This window comes from Epargyreus clarus, unplaced genomic scaffold, assembly GCF_041222505.1.
Source record: "Epargyreus clarus isolate Ecla_fem2 unplaced genomic scaffold, WU_Ecla_fem_2.2 ptg000017l, whole genome shotgun sequence".
Lineage (NCBI taxonomy): Eukaryota > Metazoa > Arthropoda > Insecta > Lepidoptera > Hesperiidae > Epargyreus > Epargyreus clarus.
This window is the reverse complement of record NW_027332225.1, coordinates 10017843-10044686: the sequence shown is the minus strand read 5'-3', so window position 1 is coordinate 10044686 and position 26844 is coordinate 10017843. Positions and strand designations below refer to the sequence as shown.

The 26844-nt window shown below is 36.6% G+C and overlaps 3 protein-coding genes across 3 annotated transcripts; 1 reads left to right on the top strand and 2 right to left on the bottom strand.

Moving 5' to 3' along the window:
- Positions 1-2331: 2331 nt before the first annotated feature.
- On the bottom strand, positions 2332-6339 carry LOC140749299 (uncharacterized). The gene is made up of 3 exons (XM_073082365.1): positions 6060-6339; positions 4306-5793; positions 2332-3097 (listed from the first exon to the last, which is right to left on the bottom strand). The coding sequence occupies exons 2-3, from the start codon at positions 5646-5648 to the stop codon at positions 2977-2979; spliced, it is 1464 nt and encodes a 487-aa protein (XP_072938466.1). The 5' UTR covers positions 5649-5793; positions 6060-6339; the 3' UTR covers positions 2332-2976.
- Positions 6340-6590: 251 nt separating this feature from the next.
- mRpL2 (mitochondrial ribosomal protein L2) lies at positions 6591-11051 on the top strand. The gene is made up of 6 exons (XM_073082403.1): positions 6591-6892; positions 7251-7363; positions 8248-8383; positions 8805-8885; positions 9918-10049; positions 10806-11051. Exons 1-6 carry the CDS (start codon positions 6673-6675, stop codon positions 11009-11011), a joined length of 888 nt encoding a protein of 295 aa, XP_072938504.1. The 5' UTR covers positions 6591-6672; the 3' UTR covers positions 11012-11051.
- A 3418-nt stretch (positions 11052-14469) lies between these two features.
- On the bottom strand, positions 14470-26037 carry Atg7 (Autophagy-related 7). The gene is made up of 11 exons (XM_073082404.1): positions 25685-26037; positions 24469-24664; positions 23389-23838; positions 22987-23093; positions 22263-22407; positions 21690-21848; positions 21055-21243; positions 18416-18574; positions 17139-17254; positions 15917-16208; positions 14470-15465 (listed from the first exon to the last, which is right to left on the bottom strand). Exons 1-11 carry the CDS (start codon positions 25882-25884, stop codon positions 15427-15429), a joined length of 2052 nt encoding a protein of 683 aa, XP_072938505.1. The 5' UTR covers positions 25885-26037; the 3' UTR covers positions 14470-15426.
- Positions 26038-26844: the final 807 nt, after the last annotated feature.

Here is a 26844-nt window from a genome sequence, read left to right as displayed (position 1 = left end):
GTCACATCATATAATCTCATTACATTATAAGCTATAAGATTATTTACACGACTTAAATCTAGAAAAATGACCAAATAAAAATTAAAATTGACAAACACATCGTCTTATAGTTAACAAAGCGTATGGATTCATCGTATTTACAATTACGTAAAGATAATGTGTATATTATTACATGCAAACTAGGGCACCAAAATAATAAGTACATTATTATTATCCATTACATGCGAATCCTATGTTCGCTTTGCATTATTTAGGGTGTCTTTCCACCAAAGACGAGCGAGGTAGCTAAGCGAGTAAGATGTGCTATAAGAATACTTAGCTACACCGGTCACTAGAGACGGGCTATTCACACAACTGTCGCAGCGGTAATCTTGGGTGCATGGCTGTCTTGGCGTTATAGGGAGTATCTCTACAGTTACCTGCCGTGCAGTGTTCCAGAGTACGTTGGTCTGTTTACGTTATGGCGACAGGGGAAACCAAGGGACCAAGTGTCGTCTTGCGCCCCTGCAACTTTGCCGCAGGGCCGTTTTCGGAATTTGCTCCTACTTCCGTACACACATCACAATTAAGAAGACAATTAAGGGTCATCTCCACTCCTACATCCTAGATTGCTTCTGCGGCAGGTGTGTGAGTTGCCCGCTTAACTCGCATCCCTCCACACAAAAACATAGCTTAACAAATGAAGATCAAGCAATCCTATTAGAGGATTTCACACATCCACAGCTTAGCTGTGCAGCACATCACGGGCGAAAAGACACCCTAACGCGCCTCAAAACGTAGCACATTATTACTTTATAAAGCAAATATTGCGTAAGTCGTGGCCATACGTAAAGCGTGTTGCGTGTTCGCAGAGAACAGCCCTTTTACACGACTATAATTAGTTTAGGCGCATTAGTTTTTTCATGTATGTACAACTAGACGTTTCAGTAACATAAGACATACTAAAATATCAATATAGTACAGAAAGCTTACAAAGTTTGGCAAGTACAACAATGTTTGTGCGTTAGTCTTAACGAATATTTCATTATGATATATTTTATAAATATTATTGCTTCATTTGCCACAATATACATAATAGATCGCTTACCTAATGCACCCACTCGATGCGGCAGGACCGATAGTATCACAATCCGAAGCACAATCGTGACCCGATCGCTGGCAGTGTAAAAGGGCCTTACATCGTTACTAGCATTCAAATTATAAGTCGAATGTACATATAGGTCACATTATTATAAGGCGGAAGTTTAGACTTAACACTATTCTAAAACGTATGTACAATATGAACAGAACTAAAGCGATACGCACAACAGGCTTCGAATATAAATTTCGGGCCACAATATTGCTTATTATTTCATTTTATGTTTTTAAGTTCACATAACTGTGTGTACAGCCCACGTTAAACATCACAATACATTGCTTCAATCGACATACAAACGCAATAATAGACTTTAAACAAACATTTGTATTAGATATTGATTTATTTTTATAACATTAAATAAAAAAAAATCCTTCACTTTTCATACCCACATTATTGAAAATCGCTCCGTAAGATTTGACTATGATGGAACCTTGTTAATTTTAGACTAAAATAAATTAATAATAATGATAACAGACTAGTTTTTGTCTGCAATTTAATTCCTTTTAATCGTAATCTCACAACAGACATCGGATTATGTGCATTACATGTTAAAATTGAGCTGTAAAGATAAATTCTTTGAAAATACTACTAAAAGATAAGTTCGTTTCGGATTTATTTATTTTTGCTGTTTTCAATTTGATTTTCAATACATATATTATTATTTCTTGCTCTTGTTTCGTCAGTAATATGAATACATAATATTAATAGAGGTCAAATGCTTAGGTAATTCCTTTTAGACCTAATAAGACCTCAAAGAGTTTAAATTTTAGTTAATTAACTCAAAAACTGAATGTAGTCATATTGGTGTCATAAAATATTTATTTAATTTTCAGAACTCATATAAAACCATTTTCATTTTACTGATATTAAAATATTTATAGCCTACCTATATCATAGCAAAGCAATTTATGTATCTGCATATAATCATGCATAAAATCCAATGTCCACACATTCAGTCAGTGGAACTTCAAACGTTACCAGGGGGGTTACTACCATCTTGTAAGAGATTATTTTAATCATACATTGAAATTTCGTACCACGACCTCGTTAAAGTATGATTGTTTTTATAATATTACAATAAGCAGTTTTGTATTATGTCGGCAGAAATTATTCATTCTTTTTTTTGCAGGAAATCAAGACCGTGGTGCGAAAGAGATGACACTAGTTTCGACTTCTCGTTTCCTCTTGGATAGACAAATTACTAATTTTTTACATCTCTCGGCAGAAATAAAGCAATACTGTTTTAAGGAAGTCATGGTACGAAACAAAATAATGTTGATGCAATATTGAAATAAAACTTTCCTGAACTATGATGGTTTTTAAAAGATGGTGGTAGACCCCCAGTTTGCAATCTTCAACAATGTCTAACTATACTCTTGAGATCGTACCAAAATTTTAACCCAATCAATTTGAATAAATAATTAATCGATGTGAATTAGTCCACGATACATTGAAATAAATACTTGTGATGAGTAGTAATAAGATGTGCCGGTTTTAAATCTATCCGCGGATACAGATCATTGATGCAAATCCGAAAATACGGATACGGATCTGAATTTACGTCGCCGGTGTTGGTGCGATTGACCTTATACCAATGGTCGATGCAATGCACGTCCAGCTTTACGTTAGTTAAGTGACTTGTTTGATTTTAATCCTGTTTTTGTTCAAGTGTCTATACAAATAAACTAAAAAACAAACAATACAACGAAGTAAAAGATCCGCTGAAATAACGGACCCGGATTTTCCCATCGGATATCCGCGGATACGGATACGGCACACCACTAGCAGTAATGAACAGTTCACAGTTCAGGCAGGATTGGCGAGGGCGTGGCGCGGCGCTACGGTTTGAACTTCACGAGGGGTATGTTTTTTGAATGCAGGCACTTGTCACAAACCCACTCCGCGTACACCTCCGCAGTCAGGAGCTGGAAAGCTGGCTCCGTCAACCCGGTACAGCCCCTGGAAATTGATAGAATACGCACTATATTACACATTGCTTGTTTCTTCAACCTTTTAAGGTGATCTTCAAAAAAATTAAATAGGAAATTATATTAATATTTTGGGGATTTGGGTAACTCACGATGTTTTTCGAAGCAAGAGTTAATTAATTTTTAGTAACACGTAACTGTGAAACATGCCTGGGATACGAACCATGGACCGCCCGTATTGAGGCGGAGCTTCTTACCACTAAAGGACATTTTTTATATCTCTGTAAACAAAGTGCTTTTAGACTTCATTTAGTTTCTTATCTCCATGTAAGGAGTATGTGTTATTTAAATTTTTTCGTAATTCATAAATGAAAGATGGAATTGAAGGATATAAATTAATTGAAAATTATTTGAGAAATAATCATGTTTAATGTTTTTTTTATTTATTTATTTTCTTCTACAGGTAAGTTAAGCAATAATTTTTAGGAAAATAGTATGGTTATTAGATTTTGCTTGAGATTAAATAAAATAATTCTCTTTTATAGTGCAACTCCATATAGTTTTTATTTCACCAATATTAACATTGTCTATAGAACACATCACATCTCTTTGCAGAGAAATATAATTTTGAAACAAAAAATATGTAAAACACTTGATAGGAAACATAAAATAACCGAGACGTTTACTCTGTAAATATTGTAAATTTTCAGCAGCCTTCAGTTACAAATATTCGAACCTCCACAATATGTAGATTTGTACATGACGTCGCTACATATGTAAAATTCTCATTTGCATATTCATATTTGCAGAAGGCAACATCTTATAAAAACTGAGACAAGTAACTAGATAAATATGGAAAGAATAACATTGTAGTAGTTAAACGGAATTCATACCTTATTGTACTCTTATATAAACATAAAAATTAGGTTTTAAAATTTTTGTTTGCTTCTATTAATTTTGGGAATAGCTTATTTTCTGATGAATTATAATCAGGAATTTCGATTTTATTGTTACTCTTGAAGTATCCTAGATAAATACAAATAAAAATTAGCTTTAAACACTTTCAACTTCTAGTCTAGTCTAATTCGGCAATAGCTTACTTCTGCTATTTACAGGAATTTTTATTATATTACTCTTTGAGTATCCCATTGGAACAGTATAAAAAAATCTGCTTTGAAAATGTAGCCTAAAAGTAACTAATTGTGCAGTGAGAATAAATAATAAAAAAAATAAACTTACCTATGAAACCAAAAGTTGCAACCCGATTCACAGAGGATAGCTTGATCATTATCGTGTACCTCCTTGTGGCACACCCCACAGGGGTAGATTGGTGGTGCATTCGGGTTTTGGGGGTTGAACACCATTGGTTGGTCGGGAGGGTACACTTTCCCTGCACTAACTGGCATGGGCTTTGGACCAAACATACCCATTCCTTGACTCATTGGCCCAACTCCTTGCCCACCTGGGCCACCCATCGCCATTCCACTCATCCCAGCCAATGGACCACAGTTACCCATGTTTCCTGGTCCAGGCCCCATGCCCATTGAACCGCTCCCTCCCATACCCATAGGACCACCATGCCCCATGTGACTACCTGAATAAGGTGGTCCAGGACCCATTGACGTCATAGGTCCGTTACCACCCATTGGACCACTTCCCATTCCTGAACCCATTGGACTTCCATGTCTCATAGGACCACAATGGCCAGGACCCATTCCACCACTCTGCATAGGACTTGGAGACATTATAGAACTACTGGGGCCCATTGAACCATTCGAACAGCTCGGACCCATAGGTCCATTCATACGAGGAACATTCATACCTGGGCCTCCACCTCCCATGGGTCCATTCATAGGTCCATTCATGGATCCTGCTCCTAATGGACTGTGCATTGGTGGACCCATAGGGCTGTTGCTCATGTGACTGCCAGCCATTGATCCCATATTCATAGGACTACCCATAGGACCTGATGACATTGGTGAACCCATTGGCATTGAATTCATTGGACTCATCGGACTTCCCATTGATCTTGATGTTGGACCCATACCTGGGCCTATACTGTGGTTGCTCATTCCCATATTAGGGCCTCCCATGGGGGACATTCCACCCATATGTCCCATTGGACTCATGTTACCCATTGGGCTGATTCCTCCTCTAGGTGGCATTTGCTGGCTCATTGGACTCATATTGTGTGGTAAAGGGCTCATATGTCTCATTGGAGGCCCACCCATACTGTGCATCGGTCCCATCATTCCCATAGGGCCATTTTGACTCATCATAGGCCCGTTTTGGCTCATCATAGGGCCATTGTGTGATACTGTAGAAGGAGAATCGTCAAAAGGGTTGGAAGCCACGATAGTATCACCATAACCAGTTAAAGGGGGTGGTAGTAAGTCTTGGGCAGTAGGGGGAGGTTGTGGAGTTAAGGCATTGTTGGCATTTGATGTTTTTCTACGTTTCTTTGGATTACTTGGCGCCGGTGCTGGTGGTGTGGGTGTGTCCATGGGTGGCTTGAAATCCGGAGGTCCTAATCCTGGACCGGGCAGCCTGTAAGAGGGCATACCAGCCAGATTGTGACTCATTATGATTCTATTCCGCTCCAGCTCTAATGACCATCATGAGAAGTTATGACTAAAGTAGCTAGTTTAGAAAATACATTCACACATAAGGCACCGCATTGTCACGAGAAAGCGCAATAACGTGCCGGAAGACTGCTTGTGTCTATTTCTGTAACAAAAAATATATCATTATAATAACATCACAGAAAATATATAACTCATGTGCAATGAACGAACCCGAAGATCTGCTAATTGTTTGTTATTAATCGTCACTCGCCAATGATTACGAGATACGAGTAAAAGCCGTGGATTGTACGCAAAGAAATATAAGTAACCTGCACATTAAGAATGCATAAATCGGCACGAACCTATGTTAATTTGAACGTAGTATCCACCATTATAATGAATATCCAGAAATAACAACACAAAACTTACTGCATTATCAATTTAACATCGGAATTGGTGATTATTTTTTTGTCCTCATCAAGTCCCCAAGGCAGGCGTGCAACATATGACAAAATACCAAAAGTAAATCACTTTTAACGTCCAGATATTATTATTTACAGAAGGCTCCTTGGTAGAGTACCGTTTTAACACACATGAAGAACACTTATAACTACAATTACTAGTTCATTCAGTGCATTTTTATTTACGACTCACGATATTACAAACAACACACGCCACATTCACGATATATTTTTATCAGAAAATTGCCGCTAGGGGTCGTCTTCTGCGTTCTTTTTTAATGACGCTAAGAAGGCAAAAGATAACGTTATACATAGTAACTATCATTTATACTTAAACAAAGTATACATAAATATAATATAAACACAAACAAATTATTTAAATATATTACTAAAATACATAACGAAAAGTCATTCCATTGCTTACATCTAGTTTCAATTAATGTTATCAATGTTGAACCGATAATGCAAATGTCTTTCTAAATTGAACGTCAGATTTGTCAGTTTGACTTTGACATTTAATTAAGCAAGAAAATTTGTAGGTTATGTATTAATATCAATAGAAACATCGCTAAAATAAAGAAATGGCTTTAAATAGGCTATTTGCAAGCCTAACAATAACACCTACATTAATAAGTAGAAGAGCGATATGTACGAGTGTGGTAAACTTTGCTAGTAAGCCTAGTGTTGTGAAACCAAAGCCTGGCTTTGGTAAAAGTTACCGAAGAATAGTTCATTTCCCTGAGGAGTATACTGTTAAGCCTTTGGAGGTCACGAATCTCGCTGGCCGAGATCCCGTTACAGGTTATTTCCTAACTTACTAAAAAAAAACAAGAGATTTTCATTTAGAATATGATTATTAAAAAGTAGATTTCCGCAAATGTAAATACATTGTATGTAAATACATAATATAAATATATATCTGGGCATATTTAAGTTCTGGATTTCATCCTTGCCAAGGGGATTCAAATGATGAATTGTATTGTCATTTTTAGACACATAATACAGTAACAAAAACATTCAAAGCAGTCAAAAAGTGGTAAAACCAGAATGGTTTGACCGGGAAGGTATCACCACTATACCTATTTCTAGCTAAGTTCTAGCTGAAGTACTTTTTGTGTTTCTTTATTAAACAATCTTTATAACCTTTCTACTTTACCAGGGCGGGTGGTAGCTAAGGGCATTGGTGGTGGAATCAAGCACAAGTACCACTGGATACAATGGGTGAGAGATGGGCCTACGGAAGGACCACCACAGGAAGAAAAAGTCATCCAGGTAAATTAAAAAAAATGTCTCAAGATAGGAAATATATTCTAAGTTATATTTATATATATTTTAATGTTTAGATTAATACTTACTTGTTGTTTGAAAAAATTGTTAAAAGTCTAGTGTTGTTTTATATATACAACTGCACCATATCACCATTGTCAGTGGTTGATTGGCAAATGATCCTCTAAGACTTAAATTCATCATTTGTAACTTTTTGCCCAAGATGTTACAAGAAAAATACATGATTATATCAATAAATTTGTGTTCAAATGTTCTTAGGGCATCTGTAACAAATTACGAATCGAATAGGAGTGATTACACACGCATTGATTGATCTTGATGATGGACCCATCCCTAGGCTTAAACTGTGATTGCTCATTCCCCTATTTCAACTTCCCATAGAAGACATGCCCCCTACGTACATATTGTCATAATTGTAGAAGTTGGATTTATCAAATACCAAACTTTACAGGGCAGCCATTTAAAGTTATTCACAAACGTCATTTTACTATGAGCGCATTTCAAATCCGTCATTATACCGACTGATTAATTTGAAAACTAAACTACATGGAATTTTTTCTGTAATGCAGTAAGAATATTTAGACAATATGTTATCCAACTATGATAAAAGGTGAATTTCGCATTTTTGTCAAATCTGTCTTTGTTCTACGACTATGACAATATATGGTAATTACTTACCATGTACATGTTTATAACATGTTTGTTAACTCAATAGAAAAATACTTCAATAGAAAAATAGATAAAAAAATAGGTTTAATGTTCTATTTTTATATGATCTCTTACTGTATTACTCTTAATTTTGGGGTAAATTTTACTTAAGTCAAAATAATATCCTAAATGGAATGTCACTTTTCTTGTATTCACGCCAGATAATGGAAGATGGATGCAGAACAGCTCACATAGCCCTGGTAGCCGTTGGAGACAAACTGAAGTACATACTGGCAACAGAGAATATGAAGGCTGGCGATATTATCAAAACATCTCGCCATTTACCTAGGATACCTGGTACCGTAAAATTAAAAGATTTTCTAATATATATTTGATAAATTTTTAATCATAAAATTTTGCTTATGTTAAATATTTTATCTTACCCATAAGGCATAACAGAATTGACAAACGAATTCTTTAAAGATATGCAAAATAACGAGTTACGAGATCGGTTTGGATAAAAACTGTATCATTAGTTTATTTAAACATCAACTTTTCTAGCCGGGAATGGAACGAGATCATCTTGAAAAAAAATAACACATATCTTCAAAACTAGTCTTTTCCTTCAGTCAATCATATTATTAAATCATTACTCACACATACAATGATGTTCATACTTAGTATACACATAACACACACAAGAGTGTAGAGGTTAGTTGCAGAATTGTTTTTCATTGAAAGATTGTTAGTACTAATAGGTAATTGTTTGTTTTTTCAGTGAGAGCGAATGAAGGTGATGCATATGTCTTAGGCGCTCTCCCTACGGGGACAATAGTACATTGTATTGAGAGGGATCCAGGTGAGTAATAATATTACTATAACTATAATACAATAGTATTGCACAGCCATTTCGATTGGCATAAAAAGTAAGATTTCAAAATTAAATTTTAATTAAGTTACTTCCAATTCAATATCCAATTGATAAGTGAACATAATAGAACACAAGAACAATGTGTCTACTCCCTTATGTGTTAAAACAAAGAAGTGCAGTGTCAGAGGACGCCACCTTCATTATATGAGTATTTAGCAGTTTAAGTTAGCATAGAATTACTCATTAGTCTTAAATTAGGCTAGATCGTAATTAATATAAAGTACCTATAACTTGGTACTTTATACAAACAAAAAAAAAAACTTCCAATTCACATTTCGTTAATTTTAATGAAGCCACATTACCTCGCCGCGCCGCGTAATGAAGCCGCGCTACCTCTGATAATATGCTGGAAATCCTCAGAAAAAATTGTCTAACGCTGCTGTTATTAGGCAGAAATGGAGTCCTCAGAAAAAAATCTCTTACCAATCAGAACAAAAAAATAGCAGTGATAGCCTAGTGCTTAGGAAACTCGTCTTCTCGACCGAGGGGTCCGAGGTTCGAATCCCAGGCACGCACCTCTGATTTTTCAAAGTTATGTGCGTATTAGAAATGAATTATCACTTGCTAAACTGTGAAGGAAAACATCGTGAGGAAACCTCCATACCTGAGAGATTTATAAAAAAAAAATCCCAAAGGTATGTGAAGTCTACCAATACGCACTAGGCCAGCGCTGTGGACTATGGCCTAATCCTTCTCATTATGAGAGGAGACCCGTGCCCAGCAGTGGGACAGTAATGGGTTGTTGATGATGAATCAGAACATAGCAGTACTAAACGCTGCTGTTATTACGCAAAAATAAGAGTGGCGGTGATATTGTTGGGAGTCGAACCACAGAGAGTCCTACCACTTTCAAATCAATGTGGCCTCAATAGGTCAACTTCTTCAGAAGTTACACAATCAACGATAATAATAATATTGGTATTAGGTGTATGAAGTACATAATTACCTATTTCTTTGCAGGTAGAGGTGGTCTCTACATCCACGCTGCTGGTACGAGCGGCACAATTATGAGGAGACAGGACGATCGCGTTATTGTACAAATGCCTTCTAAGCGGCTATTCAGCTTTGACCAACACTGCATGGCTGTTGTGGGTGCGTAGACTTGTATAATTAAACGAGCTTTTACACGCGGCTTCGCTCGTGGTCATAGTTTTTTATCTATTTTATTTACACGTATGGAGTTTCTTGCGCCGCTTCTTCTCCATAGCGAAATACCTTCCGAAGCGGTGATAGTTTGTTGACTTTCAAAAAGTATTCTATATGAATCAATTTTGAATAAATGAGATTTGAATTTGAATTCGAATATTCCTCCGGTACGGTACTTCTTTTCATGATAAAGGTACCCTGTGTTCTTTTCTGAATCCCTAACGTGTATATAAAATTTCATGACAAACGGTCATGTAATTGAGGCGTTAAAGTGTAGCAAAGAAGCTCACATTCCCATTTATAATATTAGTTAGGATGCTGCGACGTTATTAAGGTTTTCGTTGTGGCATATATTTACATGTGTGGAAATATAAATTAGACAGGAGCTTCTAATTTGCTGCTGTGTATCGCGTTGCTGTCGCGTGCCTTTCGCAATACGAGACTTTAGTATATTCAGTTTTACTATAGGATTGGAAGAAATACTGCTTTTGGCCGCAACCACGCGGCTGATCGATTTTTTATGGATTAATTAAGTTACTAAGCATTGTAAGCATTATAGAAATTTTAAGGCCATATTTCCCAATTTTCTACCATTCACTGACATTGTTTTGTTCAGGTTTACCAAGAAAATATACCGTATGTTTTCTTGGTAATCCTTAATGGTAATGAAATATATAATTATAATTATCATCGTGTCTTCAGGTCGCCTGTCAAACGTACTGCACGGAGACACACCCATAGGCTCCCCACAACGCAACAGATGGCTCGGTAACCGTCCACGCTCAGGGTTGTGGAAGCGAAAGGACGGCAGACACGGCAGGAAGATCAAACCACCGAAGCCGGTCAAGAAGATCGCCAACCCTAAAAGCTACCCAACACCTGCCATTCAAATGACTATGAGCCCTTAGTTGTAATTACTTATGGATTAAAATAGTTTGTCGATTTTAATTGGTTTGTTTTAGATTTCTTTAATAATTCGGAATAGTACAAAGTATATTTTTTAGGGTTCCGTACCAAAGGCGTAATAACAGAACCCTATTATTAAACCTCCGCTGTTTGTCAGTCTGTCATAGGTCTCTCTATCTCTGGAACCGTTATAGGCACACTTGAAATTTTTCAGAGATTATACATACTGAGTATAATGGCAGCCGCTTATTAACTAATATTAAAAATAGAAAAAAAGCTTCAAAACAAACGGGAGTTGCCATGTCTATTTCCCTGCCTTTTTGACTTTATCTATTAAGCCGCAATAGGTAAGATCTGCTTTATTGTAAGGGCAAGTAAAATAACAGTCCACATTTATTTCACATTTAATAACAGAATTTGTAAAGAAATTACACTTATTACATTACTATAATATACTGGCTCAAAATAGCATGGAACAATATTGCACTAATTTACTTATATCTGACAAATTGTAGTTTAAAATGGTTAATAGTAGCTGTTGAAATTACTTAATTATACGAAAATATGAATTATACATTCATAATATCAATATAAAATTATTAAATGAAACACTTTTTAGTAGTGAGTATGTTTTGCGCAAATAAATATATACTAATGAAAGAAAAATCAATATACATTTTTCTTTCGTCAAATTAACTTTATAATCAAAAGTAAATGCATACATACAGACTATACAATTGATTATTAAATATAGGCTATCACCAATAAAATAACGCATTTTTAACTGACAGTAGCACTTAAATAGTATAAACAGTGAAGAGTAAGAGATCAAAATATAAATTGACTGGTATAGTCCGCGCTAAACTGCTAGTCCGCTCTGAAGTTGTTGCGAGCAGGTGTAGTCATACAATTTGCTATGGCGACGCGATTCTAAATTCAGAGCGGACTAGCAGTTTTACGGTGGACTATAATTTATTTATGGCTCCAAGATAAGTATAAATCAGTGAAAGAAATAGCACATTTTTAATTAGTGATATATGACGTCATCGCATCCTATCGCATTTACCGTAAGTCATCCGTCTGTCTATCATATATCGAAAATGGTTCTATATTTTGCAGAATAATATGCAACTGGTAGAAATTTTTACAAAGTACAAGCATCAAATACAATATTAGACCGTTTTTCAATGTGCAGAATTTACATCATAATAATTTAAAACACATAGATATATTACCTACATTTATTAGATTTATCTTAATTTAAACATTGAATAAAATATTGTTGATTAATATATACTCTTCTACTAAGAATTGTATTTATACGATTATAAATAGACCACAAAGATAGATATATTTTTGGCTCACATAATATACTTTATAAGTAATATTTTGTCTTTTAACTAATTAGTTAAATAGTTAATTAATTGAGCATAAAATACACATGAAAATACATAATGTATTAAATTATAATTTTTAGGATATAACTAAAGGGTTTTGAACATTTTGTATGGAATCTGGCATAGGTATAAGGTCCGCCATTTTGAAAATCATTCTTCAAAATGGCGGGCACAAATAGTTACAACATTTTATCAATGAAGACTTATCGATTGTAATCAGTACAATATCAACTTTTTTATCATTTGGCGCCACACACAGGAATGACGTATCCCTTATATTGTTTTCAAAATGGCGGACTTTAGAGGTATCCCAAAAAATTTCGATGCCTTATAAAGTTTGGAAAAGTTAACATAGACAAAATAATGCACAATATACATACAATTTTATCACAATTCATAATAATAATAATATGAAAAATAAAATAAAAGTATATTTTATATACATTTAGAAAACGCATAATGCCCACTTAAATTACAGTAACACTTTAATTAGGTACATTTAAAGCTCAATTACTATGTTTAGATACTACAAAATAATAATATGCAAAATATACACAACGCAAATAGCACAACATAATATAAAAAGTGAGGTTCAGTTCATCAGATGATAAATGGTAATTGATAGATATCTCTAATCAATCCCAGATAGGATTGTAGTCCTATCTGAAGTTGGCTATACATGTTTCCTACCTTGAGACCTAAAACTGAACCTTAAATGGGTTTCGCCGTGGCCGGGATTGTCCTTTGTGAGATTTATAATATTATAGGAAGATATTTTTAGCAGACTTTTGCTTTAGAAAGCGGTCAGAGTCCATTATGCCACTACACATGACGTAGATAGATAGGTATCTAAGCCCCCTTGTATACAGGGTGAATCTCCATAAAGTGCACATATTGAAACAGGTAAAATTAAACCGCATTTTGTCGACAAAAAAAATAAAAAAAATAATAAAAAAATTTTTTTTTGGATTTTACGACCTTTTGAAGTTTTTTTTTTGGAATTGTGCACCTAAAGTAAATAAATCGCTATAACTTTTGAACTAAAAGAGTTATCATGTTCAAACAAAAATTACAATAAATGCCAATTATAGGCCGTACTGATCCATGAAAAAAAAAAAACAAAAAAGTTTATCTTCCCAGAAAAAAATAGTCAGATTAGTGTGAAAAAAGCAATTTTTTTAGGTTAAATTTCAGTAATCGTGAATTTCCTCAAAATAATCTAGGCTTTTTATTTTATTTTTATTATTTAAGTAATTCTACGTCGTATTAGCTTTCAAACACTAAAAAAAGCATGCCTCTAACTTAAGTATAAAGTTTCCTACGAGCGCTTAAACAAAGGCAGTTTTTAAGGGTGTTGGTAATAAATAACATTTTTAATACAAACTAGTGTTTTTTTTTAATTATTAAAGATTTATTTTATTACTGTTTTATCACTTTAATATCGTCAAAAATAAGAAACTACCATGAATTTACCATTGAAACATATTTTTGATAGTTTTCTTTGTTTATATTTTGGACATCTAATTATGGGTCGGACTATACCAGTTTTATTAGGGCGAACGTGCGTCGCGTCATGAGTATCGTTTTTGAAACGTTCCTAGCAAACTTTATACTTGAGTTAGAGGCGTGGTGTTTTTAGTGTTTGAAAGCTAATACGACGTAGAATTGCATTAAACAATAATAAAAAAATAAAATACCTAGATTATTTTGAGGAAATTGATGATTACTGAAAATTTTACCTAAAAAAAGTGCTTTTTTGCACTAATCTGACATTTTTTTCCTGGGAAGATGATTTTTTTTGTTTTTTTTTTTTTCATGGATCAGTACGGCCTATCATTGGCAATCATTGTTATTTTTGTTTGAACCTGATAACCCTCTTAGTTTAAAAGTTATAGCGATTTATTTACTTCAGGTGCACAATTCCCAAAAAAAATTCAAAAGGTCGTAAAACCCAAAAAAAAAAATTTTTTATTTTTTTTATATTTTTTTTGTCGACAAAATGCGGTTTAATTTTACCTGTTTCAATATGTGCACTTTATGGAGATTCACCCTGTATATATGTGCAAAACATATGTATGTGTAAAACAACCTCGCCTGGCCACGGCTGTAATAATCCTAGATGTTTCCTTATTTCCCCCCTTCCCCCTCCCGGCTTCAGCTACGCTCATACTTCTCTACCATCCAAACTATCCACCTATCAGCCTTTACAAATCCATATCCGGACATTGGTTTCTCCTATTTGCCATATTATGACTGAATCTGTGCCTTCTGCTTTCTGATATCAGTCCATTTAGCAAGACTCATTCCCTGTATTATCCTCTATACCAATGTCGCCTAAGTGAGATTATAATTATAATAATTATGGAATAATATAGCTGCAGTATTGAAACATCACAACTACAATTACTGGCTTAGGAACGAAAAAAGTCACAGGTTATTATAGTTTTCTACTTGTAACAAATTGAATGCATAACACATTTCTATTTGAATAGTTATTTGATGAGTGTGCGTAAACATGATCATGTAGCTTTGAAATTCAAATACATATTTAAGGGTAGAAACTGACTCAACTTTACTGTTCGAGGTAGTGAAGTGTATTTTAGACGTTTAACATGTAAATAGTGATGATGCCAATAACTTTATAACTACGATGATGACAGAGTTGGCATATATGTCATGTTGACAATAACTATATAACTACGATAATGACAAAGTAGTCATATAATACTTTAATAGTTTTTGAGGTGTAGATAAGTAACTGGACTGGTAAAAAGGAATGTTGATTTTAGTATGATTAAGTTTTTTTTTATAAAGGTATGTGTGTTACTAAACATTTTCAAATGACAAATATATGATTTTAAAATTACAGCTACACACCAATATAATAGGAAATATCAAAGTTAATGTTTAATATACTCCCTCATAGACACTGAAACATGTATTTTAAAATGAGTACACCAATATTATTTAAAAGCTTGGGATAAGTAATGCCATAATAATGAATGCATTTAATTTTCTTTTTATTCGAGATCTTGATCCTCATCCGAAAATGTTAGTACCTGGAAAAAATTATAAATAATATAAATAAACATACTTATAAGAAAAATATTTGAACGAAATGAATAAACAAAACCAATTAGTTGTCATATAACAAAAAAATTAGGTTGGTCATTCCTGCAACCAGACATTACAACCCAGTTATGTGATTTTAAAGTTTTTGTTTTAAAGTATACTTTTAAAGCAAATCTCCTATACATATACCTTGTCTGTATCTTTGCATTGAAGCTACATACAAGTACACGTCATAAATAAATATTTATTGTCTGTGTATTTCAAAATTAAGTACATTCTAATTTCAATGCTTACACAAGTAATACTTAAGTAAGCATAGGGAAGGGAGATTCTCTAACTTTAACTGATGACGGAGAGGTTACAAGTAACAATGACTTAAATCCGAATTAATGACCTCTGACCTCTCTTTAAAAAATACTGTTAATATGTCATACTTACATCAGTCATCTCCGCAGACAGATGCAGTTGAGTCAACCCGGTGATCTCCTCGAGATGCGAGGCACTGTCCAGCACTTTCAACAGGAACTCGGTACCGCGTTGCTTATAGGCGTTAATGACCACATCGGAGCAAGCGATGCATTGCTTGAACTTCGCACAAGTTGGCAACACCGTCTGGTAGGAGTGCAGGAAGCCTCTAATGGAGTGCGGCACCACTCCGAGCTCGCCTTGGGTTATCTCTGCGTCTTTTTCGGAGTCTTCGCTTAAGTTGCATATGGCTGGTGCTTCGGCCCTGGAAGATAAATATGATGTGTAACAAATTGTTGTAGGGTCTACTTTAAAATACATGAAAATAATGATGTTGAAAATAAATTAAAATAACTAATGAGCTAGTAACCTAGTAAGATACAGCAGTTATGTATTTTTGGTAATTGGTATGCTATTGTGAATGTATTGTGGTAGGGTAGAATGGATTAAAAGAATGAAGTGTGGTAGAGGCGAAATCTAACATAGCGTTTGGCATCTGTCCTTCACCAAAAATCCCGACTGTTCAAAGATATTTAACTGAAAAGGGAAATAATGTAGCCTACATCCCTCTCGGAATTTAGAGGAATCCAATGGCATTTCTATTATTAAAATCTATCAAACTGTTTGGGCAGTGGCGTGCCACAGAATGATACATACATACAAACGCTCAAAACCTATGTTTCGTAGTGGTGTAAAAAGCGTCATTTATAAATAATATTTTTATTTAGTGGAATAGAGCGTGTTGGCAGTGATAGCCTAGTGGTTAAGAAACGCGGCCTCTCGATCGAGGGGTCCGAGGTTCAAATCCCAGGCACGCACCTCTGATTTTCAAATTTATGTGCGTATTAGAAATTAATTATCACCCGCTTAAACGGTGAAGGAAAACATTGTGAGGAAACCTGCATACCTGTGAGATAAAAGTCTTAAAGGTATGCGAAGTCTACCAATACGCACTCGGCCAGCGCGGTGGACTATGGCCTAATCCTTCTCATTCTGAGAGGAGACCCGTGCCCAGCAGTGGGACAGTAATGGGTTGATGATGAGAGCGTTTTTTTTTTTTTTTTTTAAGTAGCAGACGAGCATGCAGCCCACCTGCTGTTATTAGGTAGAAATAGATGTGGCGGTGGTGCCGCCGGAGTCGAACCGCAAAGGGTTCTACCACCTTTAAACGCGTGTTTACAGAGTGTGTACATACTTGAGCGGGTGCTGCAGCAGCGCGGCGAGCAGCTCGACGGCGAGCGCGGCCGCCACGCCCGCCGCGCCGGGCCGCGACACCGTGCACTGCTGGTCCAGCGTGCGCTCCTTCTGCGACTGTGCACAACATACCGTTGTTACTTTCAAATTCCGTTATTTTTTATAAGTTTCATATGTGTGTCATTTTAAACAAAGTCTTGTATATGTCCGAACAAGCGTATTCTATGTAATACGTAGAGGTATACATGCATGGTTAAAGTGAGGGATAGACGGATGGATGCAAATATCTACAATATAAAATACAACATAATTGCATAAACATATACATGGAGAAGTAGGGTGAAAAAAGAGAGGGAAGGGAAAGAGGAGGAGAAAGAGAGAGAGAGACATTACATGAAAAACAGGGGGAAGAGGAGCGACGGATATTCGCGAAGGCAGATATATTCCGAGCCAAATTTCAAGTCCGCTCTGAAGTTAATCCGCGCAGGTGTCAGTCAGAGAGTCAATGCGGTTGAACACAACTACAAGCATATACTCTGTAGCAACGTAAAGGCACACTAACGCAGCTATCTCCCTTTGGGCGAGAACGGGCAGCGGATGGGTGCCTTTCCCGCACTGTCTTCATCCCCTAGATATTATCTACAATTTGCTATTGCGACGCGACTCGTTTTTATATTCGGAGAGGAATAGCAGTTTGGCACGGATTCTACACAAATATGAAGTGGTCTAGTTCAAGTTTGCGTACTCAGTACTCGCAATTTAAACATTCGTCAGCGACTTCAGCTAGGCTTCATCACCGTTCAAGGGCACTAGCCCGATGCCGTGCCGCATCACCAGGTGGCTGTCGGTAGTCACGTTCCCCGGCGCGGTGACGTCATTGCAGAAGTAGCAGCCCAGCTGCCCCCCGGGCACGTAGGCGCGGCTGACGGCGCCGGGCTCGTCCAGCGGCACCAGCCCGATGCCGTGCCGCATCACCAGGTGGCTGTCGGTACTCACGTTCCCCGGCGCGGTGACGTCATTGCAGAAGTAGCAGCCCAGCTGCCCCCCGGGCACGTAGGCGCGGCTGACGGCGCCGGGCTCGTCCAGCGGCACCAGCCCGATGCCGTGCCGCATCAGCAGGTGGCTGTCGGTACTCACGTTCCCCGGCGCGGTGACGTCATTGCAGAAGTAGCAGCCCAGCTGCCCCCCGGGCACGTAGGCGCGGCTGACGGCGCCGGGCTCGTCCAGCGGCACCAGCCCGATGCCGTGCCGCATCACCAGGTGGCTGTCGGTACTCACGTTCCCCGGCGCGGTGACGTCATTGCAGAAGTAGCAGCCCAGCTGCCCCCCGGGCACGTAGGCGCGGCTGACGGCGCCGGGCTCGTCCAGCGGCACCAGCCCGATGCCGTGCCGCATCACCAGGTAGCTGTCGAAGCCCAGCGCTGCGTTGATCACGATCTGGAATGGAACGAGTAATTATAGACTGGTAAACGTCTTGAATGAATGTGGTGAATGAATACGATTTGTTCAAAAGCTAGCAGGTATAATTTACTGCACTGTCGTGCAAAATATCAGATATCCTTTTATATTTTTTATTAACATATCTGAATACACGAAACATCAATTTTCATTCCCCCAAAACAAATTTAATAATTTCCTTTATTTTATTTTATTTTATTTCAAGTAACATTTTGCGGTCTATTTGCTGTGCTGGGCTCGACTACAGATAACTCAATTTTGTCAAAATGGGTGGCACTGTTGGTATGGTTGTAACACTTATTACCAAACTAGATGACCCGGTGAACTTCGTACCACCTAATTATGAGTGACTATCTGTACCTCGTGGTTTCACTCGTGTAATTTATGTATTATGTCCATAAACTACTGGTAAATATTAGGAAATGGCCACAGGAGAACAGGAAAATAAAAAATACAATTAAATAAAATTCACTCTACCTCTCTGCACTCTGTTATTTTTTTACCGACTTCAAAAAGGAGGTGGTTATCAATTCGGCCGGTATCTTTTTTTTATGTATGTACACGAATTACTCCGCCGTTAGTGAACCGATTTTAATAATTATTTTTTTATTGTGTTATTTTTTATTGTAGGTTCTAATGAAATTACAAAGTCAGTTCATCATTGACTATTTAAGGGTCTGATAATGTGGCTCGGAGACAAAATATGTAACTCCTCAACCGATGGGGATATTTGAGTTGTGTTTGAAGATATTTGGTGTAAGTTCTAACGAAATTGCAAAGTCAGTTCATCATTGACTATTTAAGGGTCTGATAATGTGGCTCGAAGACAAAATATGTAACTCCTCAACCGATGGGAATAATTGAGTCGTGTTTGAAGATATTTGGTGTAGGAGGTTCTAATGAAATTGCAAATCATTGACTATTTAGTTAGGTTAGGTTGGAACACATAAGACAATATAAAACTAAGCGGGCAGGGCGCGGCAGCGCCCTGCGAGCGGGCGGTTCCAATCAATGTAAATTCAGACCGTACCTTAATTCATGATCACGTTTATACAATTTTATATTGTATTAATATAAATGTTACTATGTCATCACTAAAAAGGGTAAAAAAAATTTTAACAAAAAATACAACCGACTTCTATGTCACTACATAGTAAAAAATAATTCAAATAAATGTTGGTTTAGTACATATTTCTGAAGTCGGCGCTCAATATATTTCGTTCGAATTATTTTTTACTTTGTAGTGACATAGAAGTCGGTTGTATTTTTTGTTATTTTTTTTACAAACACGCGAAAAGAAGTACCTATAACTTCAATAACGGTTTTTTTTAAAGAAAGTTTATTTACTTATAGTACTCTAATCGGGTTGTTGAATAGCTAAAAATGCTGAAACAGGTGTGTAAATAGAAAGGCGATTTATAACAGTCTTAAGGGTTGATCTAAAAAAAGAAACAGTGACTCAGATGCTTCATTATGTCTTATGATAATTTTCTTAGTGCTCCAAATTAACGGATATTAAATTAAAGTTCCATACCCGATTAAACGACCCTAAAGGTTGATTTTCCAAAAACGGTGAAAAATGTGTTCTATTACTTTGAATCAAAAAGCTAAATTCCAATTTTCATAGACTTTGCTTCAAAATCTGCCGATTTCTAAACGAAGTGTCTTCTAAAGCCAAATGCAAATTTTTACAGTTTTTGCTTCCAAATTAACGGATTTTAATATAAAATTCCAACCCCTACTTAACCAACTTAAGGGTTGATTTTGCAAATATCGTAAAATAGATATTTAATTACTTTCTATCGAAATCCTATCAAATACCAATTTTCATATAGATTTGCATCAAAACTGAGGGACTTTAATACAAACTTTCAACTCTTATTTATTCACGGAAACGCGGTCGAACAGGATAAAAAGTATCCTATGTCCGTCTCCTGGTTCTAAGCTACCTCTCCACCGATTTTCAGTCAAATTGGTTCAGCCGTTGTTGAGTTATAAAATGCTTCACGAAAACGCGGTCGAACGGGATAAAAAATATCCTATGTCCTTTTCCTGCTTCTAAGCTACCTCTCGATTAATTTTCAGTCAAATTGGTTCAGCCGTTCTTGAGTTATAAAATGACTTCACGGAAACGCGGTCGAACGGGATAAAAAGTATCCTATGTCCGTTTCCTGGTTCTAATCTACCTCTTTACCAATTTTCAGCTAAATCGGTTCAACCGTTCTTGAGTTATAAAATGACTTCAAGGAAACGCGGTCGAACGGGATAAAAAGTATCCTATGTCCGTCTCCTGGTTCTAAGCTACCTCTCCACCAATTTTGAGCCAAATCGGTTCAGCCGTTCTTGAGTTATAAGTGGAGTAACTAACACGACTTTCTTTTATATATATAGATTATCAAATCACTATGATATATCTATTAAGCGTTTTAGAAATATTTTAATGATAATGCCAAACTAACCTTTTTCTGCTGCGCCGCAATGAGAGTGGGCATCCATCTAGCTTCGCGCGAGTCCAGCAGCAGGAAGACGACGTCATGTTCGGAAATCGCCTTGCTCAAGGTCCTTATGTTGGCGAGGATTTCGTCCTTCATAGAGTCTCCCACCGGATGGCCAGGCATCGGGATATGTGTGATGATGCCGTGGGATTTCTGACAACATAGGTAACATATTTCGATTAAAAATATAAGCATGTATAAGAGGAATACGTAGATACGGAGCCAACTTGCAACTTGAAATTATTCTTCAAATTGTAGGATTTTGTTTCACTGACAATTTTCAGGGACTATGAGACATTTTTCGACGACCCATCCCGAGTCCGCCGCTGTTTGAACGTTAACATAGTTGAAAAAATCATATTACTTTTTCTAACTTACTGAAAAACCAAAGTTTTTGGCTTATACCGTATATTCTTTTAGTATTTAGTTAATGTTATAAGATTTGTGGTAACAGCAAACATTATAATTGGACAGATTGGGATTATACAAAAGCTCAGAAAATCCTAAAAATTCCTAGGTATCCTATCTATACTAGAACAATACGTGATCAAACATAAAGTCTTAAACGGGGCTTTATGTTAAAAAATAATAAAACTCACAACAGTAGGCAGGATCGCCTTCAAGTTCTCCGCAGCCGCCTCAGCTTTCTTCCTGCCGCCACCCAGGCAGTCAAGGTAAGTGTATAGCACTTGCCGCGTAGGGTTCGAATACGACACGGTGCCGCTGTCCACAAACGTTATGTGACGGAAGCCCCACGCCTGGGAACAGATTAGTCTTTTGTTAAATTCAATACTCTCAATTCATAAGATTAGGTTAGGTTAGGTTAGGTTAGCGATTTTCGTACACTGGTTTGGAATTACATAAAATGTTTGTTTCGGTTAACCCTGAAGATAATACAGGTATTCTGTTATTCATTTGAAGAAGTCTTCGCGCTGTATTGACTCTGAATTATCTTGATATTTTCATATTTAAAGGTAGCATGATTACTTGTAAAGCCTTTGGATAAAATGTGGATAAGAAATGTATAAAATTGTAATAACAAACAAAATACAAAACTTTAAAATCATTTTTTGGATATAGTGAGACATTAGAGTATAGAAACTAGAGAGTGAATGTCCACAGGGACAGCGTGCAATAGCATCTAGTAAAAAAAAAAAGTTAATAAAACTTACCAATAAGTTGCGAGCCACGTGACACCCGAGAGTGCCAGCGCCCAGCAGCAGGCATTTCGTCGACTTTATGATCTCCACGTCGAGTTCTGGCACCAGACGCCACTTCATCAGCCTCGTGTTCAGATCGGACGACGACTCGGCTAACCTACGAAGATTGGTAATAAATAGATTTTTTTTATATATATTACATAATACATAGATTTTTTTATATATATATATTTTTATAGCGTTTTAGTTAGTTTTAGTAAGTGGCCATTACCACCCTTGGACATCTGCAATCAACCCCAGGTAAGATTAGATTCCTACCTGTCATCGGCCACAGATGTACCCCTGAGGACTAAGCTGGTAACTAAAAAAGTACATCTCCCTTACCACACCCTTCAAACAGAACACAGCAGCGCTTAACACTACTGTTATCAGGCAGAAATAGGTGTGGTGATGCCAGAGTCGAACCACAGAGGGTTCTACCACTTTTATAATAAAACCAATATGTATGAGAAAAATCATTCCTAAGTGTTATGTCTTAAAGTTCAACCACGGGAGTCAAATCAATCAAGTCAAGGAAGCAATCTATTTGAGCGCTTGCAACACGTCCGTCTCTCGCCGCTACAGACCTAGCACTAACTCGATGTCGACTGGTCTCAGCTGTCTGTCCGTCTGTAACAGAGCTCTCTAGAGACTTGAAATTTTTATTTATTAATAAAAAATATGAGACGAAACTTACTTCATAGGATCCATGGAGGCAGACATATTTGCCAGGCGAGGGCCAAAGTTTCCTTTCTCATTCCTCTCCCAGCCGATCCAGCCAGCACTTTCAGTGTATTCCACATCCTGAAATAATACAATAACTTGAGGTTTTGATATGATTAGCAATCAATATATGATACATTAATTACAATGTATGGTTATTAACATATGATTAAAATTCGAATATACCAAAGTTAAGACTGAAATGTAAATTTGTCATTCAGATGTCTGCATCACCAGGTATCGAACCTCAGACTGGTGTGTCGACTGTCCAAGTCAATAACTAGAATACATATGACAAAATTACATTACACATAGTTTATCACTCTACAAGAAATTTTAAACATAATTCTTACATCTCAAAATAATTTTCACTTACCTCCGGCACTTTGATCTTGTAGTACAGGCTGTTATCAATCGACCAGTTGGGGGTCATTCTTAGGGATAGTGCCCTAATAGTTTTACCGGGCAATATCTCATAATGTTCCAACAGCGCTGCTATCAGCATCCTCAGTGGCCATCCTGGGTTCTCCCCATTACTCGGATCAGCAAATCCAAAATATGTTTTTTCAATATCCAGAACCTTACTCGGATCCTTTTTGGCTATGTGCTTCGCTAGAGGATCAACTGTAATGTCAGATTCCTCTCGAATGATCAAGAAAAAGCATTTTTGCTTCTGTGGTAAGGCCTTAAAGCCGTCAATTATTTTTTCAAGTTCCGTCTTAGTGAAATAACCTTTGGCTTTCTTTGGTTTCTTCTCTAGGTACACTGTAGGTTGGCTGGGACAAGGGAATGTAAACCAGTAGTAATAGTTGAACTTTTTGAGATCCTGAAAATTATAAAACACAAAATTATTGGCACTAGATTCATTCTAGAATATCTGATATAGAACTGTTGTGTGATATTGAAAGATTTTTTTTATTATTTTCTTGGGGAGTAATCTTTGTTAATTTTTAAGTTGTCATTAACCCATTATTGCCTCATTGCTGGTCTTACATGCGTCTCGGGGTAAGAGGAGCTCAAGTTGTTATCCACCACAAGCACCTAATGCAAATTGATACATTTCTTACGCCTTTAAGAACATTTTAAAGAGCTCTAAGAAATATAGTCACCATGTTTTCCTTCATTGTTGTAACAAGTCACCATTAAATTTTAAACTAAATTAGAATATCACAATTATAAGAATATCACAACTTTATTGATGCAGGTATCGTCCACGCTAAACTGCTAGTGTGCTTTGAATATAAAAACGAGTTGTGAATAGCAAATTGTAAATATTAGCAGAACGAAGACAGCACGGGACCCCTTTTGGCACCAGTCCGTTGTCTGCTCTCGCCTATAGGTTCATAGCTGTGTAGGCCTGTATGTTGCTATGGAATATATGCTTGTAGTTGTGCACAATAACTTCAGAGTGGACTAATAGTTCGGCGCAGACTATAATTTAAAACAAAATACTTACAGCAAATGAGAGAATGACAAAATTGAGTAACACACCAGGGTTCTCAATCCATGTCTTACGTCTGATATTGTGCCAGACCACATCACCCACGCTGTTTAGAAATAGGGCTTTGTCCAGCCCTTTGAAGCTCTCCACAGTGTTCTTGTTAATGATTGTCCCCACTACATTGATGTAAAAGGGTTCTTCTTGTGGTTCCCTAAAAGATTTATGAAAATTTGTACACTTTAGAAATCCATTTTGATTGTGGTAGAACCCTTTGTGATTCCACTTCGGCGGCACCACGGCCATACCTATTTTTGCCTCATAACAAGAGTATTGAGCACTGCTGTGTTCTGGTTTGACGGATGTGGTAAGGGAGATATACTTTTTCGAGCCAGCGTAGTCCTCAGGGATAGCGGCGCACCCGTGGCCGACTCTAGGTAGAAATATTTAATCCTATCTGGGGTTGATTACATTTGCCCATGGGCGGCAGTAGCCACTTACCATATGATAAAAAATATATCCACTAGCCCTTCGAGGTCTAAGGCTGGACTTGGCCTCGGCTATTTGAGGTCACTCTAGCTGGCACTGCACCTTCTAAATCCAACAGTTTCCATCTGTCTTCTTTAAGTTGTTGGTTCAAACTTTAAAAGTAAAACCCTTTGTGGTTAAATTCACCACTGCGACATTTATTTCTGCTTAATAACAAGCTCTACTGTATTCCGGTTTGGAGGGTATAAAATGGACGGAGAGTTATAGCGGAAGATGTTTTTTCCCGATGGCAAATGAAGCCGAATTCAAAGATTTAGTTTGACAGTACGAGCAATGAAGATGTGGCTAGCCTCAGGTAGGACTTATTAGGGGTGGATTACAGATGTCCATGTGCGGAAGCCTCTACTTATTATATACAGGGTGGACTGCATTACTGCATGCTCGGTCGGGGGACAACCTTACCCTGTAAATGTAGACTTCACTGGAAAAAGTTTGCTTCTTTAAAAGCTATATTCCCTGCTATTTCGAACAACAATGAATACTTTAGACAACAAAAAAAATATATATATTTTGTAATTGTGAATTTCGTAATATTAGTGTTTGAATGAAAAATATAAACCAGAGAAACTCCTTAAATTTTTAAAGTTGGTTAAAAGCAATACAAAATTAGATCGTAGATCGCCAAATTTTTATTACGTCGAAAATATACATATTATAGTATATTATCATAAAAATATATACGTACGAGTTAAACGATGTACCATCGACTTCAAAAACAGGCTTAATATCATCCCGATAAGAAAATCGCCCATAAACTTCTTTCGATGCATCATTTAGTCTGGATATATCCACTTTATCCTCCGTAAAAGTATGCCAGAATGAAGGGTGAACAAAAGACGTAAACGGAACATATTGGATTATATCTCCTTTGGTTTCTGCATCCATGATGCCTTGGTTTACATTTAAACAATTGCAGTGGGAAAAAATTTTCACGGTTTTCTAATAACACACCAAATTGAATATTATAATCAACAGGCCGATGCAAATGTCAATTTTGCTGTCGCTGTTCAATTGTACTGAGTATTGATTAATTGCTTATCTGCTTTTAATATTTGGTTTCTTTGTAGACAAATGTTTTTTGTCATACAGCCTTTTCATTTTTGTTTTACCCTTAAGTTGTACTCTTTAATATAAATTTATAACGTAAAATCTTATCATATCAAATACATTATGTTTGTCCTGAAATCTACATTGCCACATTTAGATATAGCGCACAATCGGCCGAGTAACTTACTGAACAACAGTATAGGTGTTCTGTGCTGAACAATGACGAGTATGTGAACGTAGCGCACAAGAATAAACGCGTAATCATTTCAACATAGAGTATTACTATATAGAGGGTACATTTCAATAACATAACCCAGCGGAAGATGGAGGAGCGTCGTGGCCAGTGCAGAGTAAACTCGACGTGCTCGGAGCGTCGGAGCTATTCGTCTCTACTTGGCCAGTATGACGCTCGTCACACCGCCTGGCGTGCACGAAGGCATTCGACCACACAACTCGCCGTCCTTTCCAAACATAGAGTATTATTATATACATGTTATTCCCAAAGTTCACTGTGCGGGCGGTTCGAACCCGAATGGAAACTTTGAAAAATATCCAAAATTAGCTAATCCAATATTATATGTATGTAAATTTCCAATATTTCTTAGATAAGATATAAAACATTTAAATTATTTTTAGATGGCTTATTTTATTTATAGTTTTCTTGTATATTTTGTAAATAAGTCCTTTTTTAGTTTATAGTTTATTTTATTATATAAAATTTCATATATATAGTAACTATAATTGTAAATAAATTTGAAATAAAGATATAACTTTAAATTATTATGTATTTGTTGTTTA

Bases quoted from the DNA above. Each gene is read 5' to 3' on its own strand.
- LOC140749299 (XM_073082365.1), bottom strand. From the start codon at position 5,648: ATGAGTCACAATCTGGCTGGTATGCCCTCTTACAGGCTGCCCGGTCCA. The intron at 3,098-4,305 runs GTAAGTTTATTT...ATCAATTTCCAG, and splicing joins TGCAACTTTTGGTTTCATAG to GGGCTGTACCGGGTTGACGG.
- mRpL2 (XM_073082403.1), top strand. From the start codon at position 6,673: ATGGCTTTAAATAGGCTATTTGCAAGCCTAACAATAACACCTACATTA. The intron at 8,384-8,804 runs GTACCGTAAAAT...TTGTTTTTTCAG, and splicing joins CCATTTACCTAGGATACCTG to TGAGAGCGAATGAAGGTGAT. The intron at 8,886-9,917 runs GTGAGTAATAAT...ATTTCTTTGCAG, and splicing joins TTGTATTGAGAGGGATCCAG to GTAGAGGTGGTCTCTACATC.
- Atg7 (XM_073082404.1), bottom strand. From the start codon at position 25,884: ATGGATGCAGAAACCAAAGGAGATATAATCCAATATGTTCCGTTTACG. The intron at 24,665-25,684 runs GTACGTATATAT...TAAATCTTTTAG, and splicing joins GATGGTACATCGTTTAACTC to GGAACCACAAGAAGAACCCT. The intron at 15,466-15,916 runs GTAAGTATGACA...AATTTTTTCCAG, and splicing joins TGTCTGCGGAGATGACTGAT to GTACTAACATTTTCGGATGA.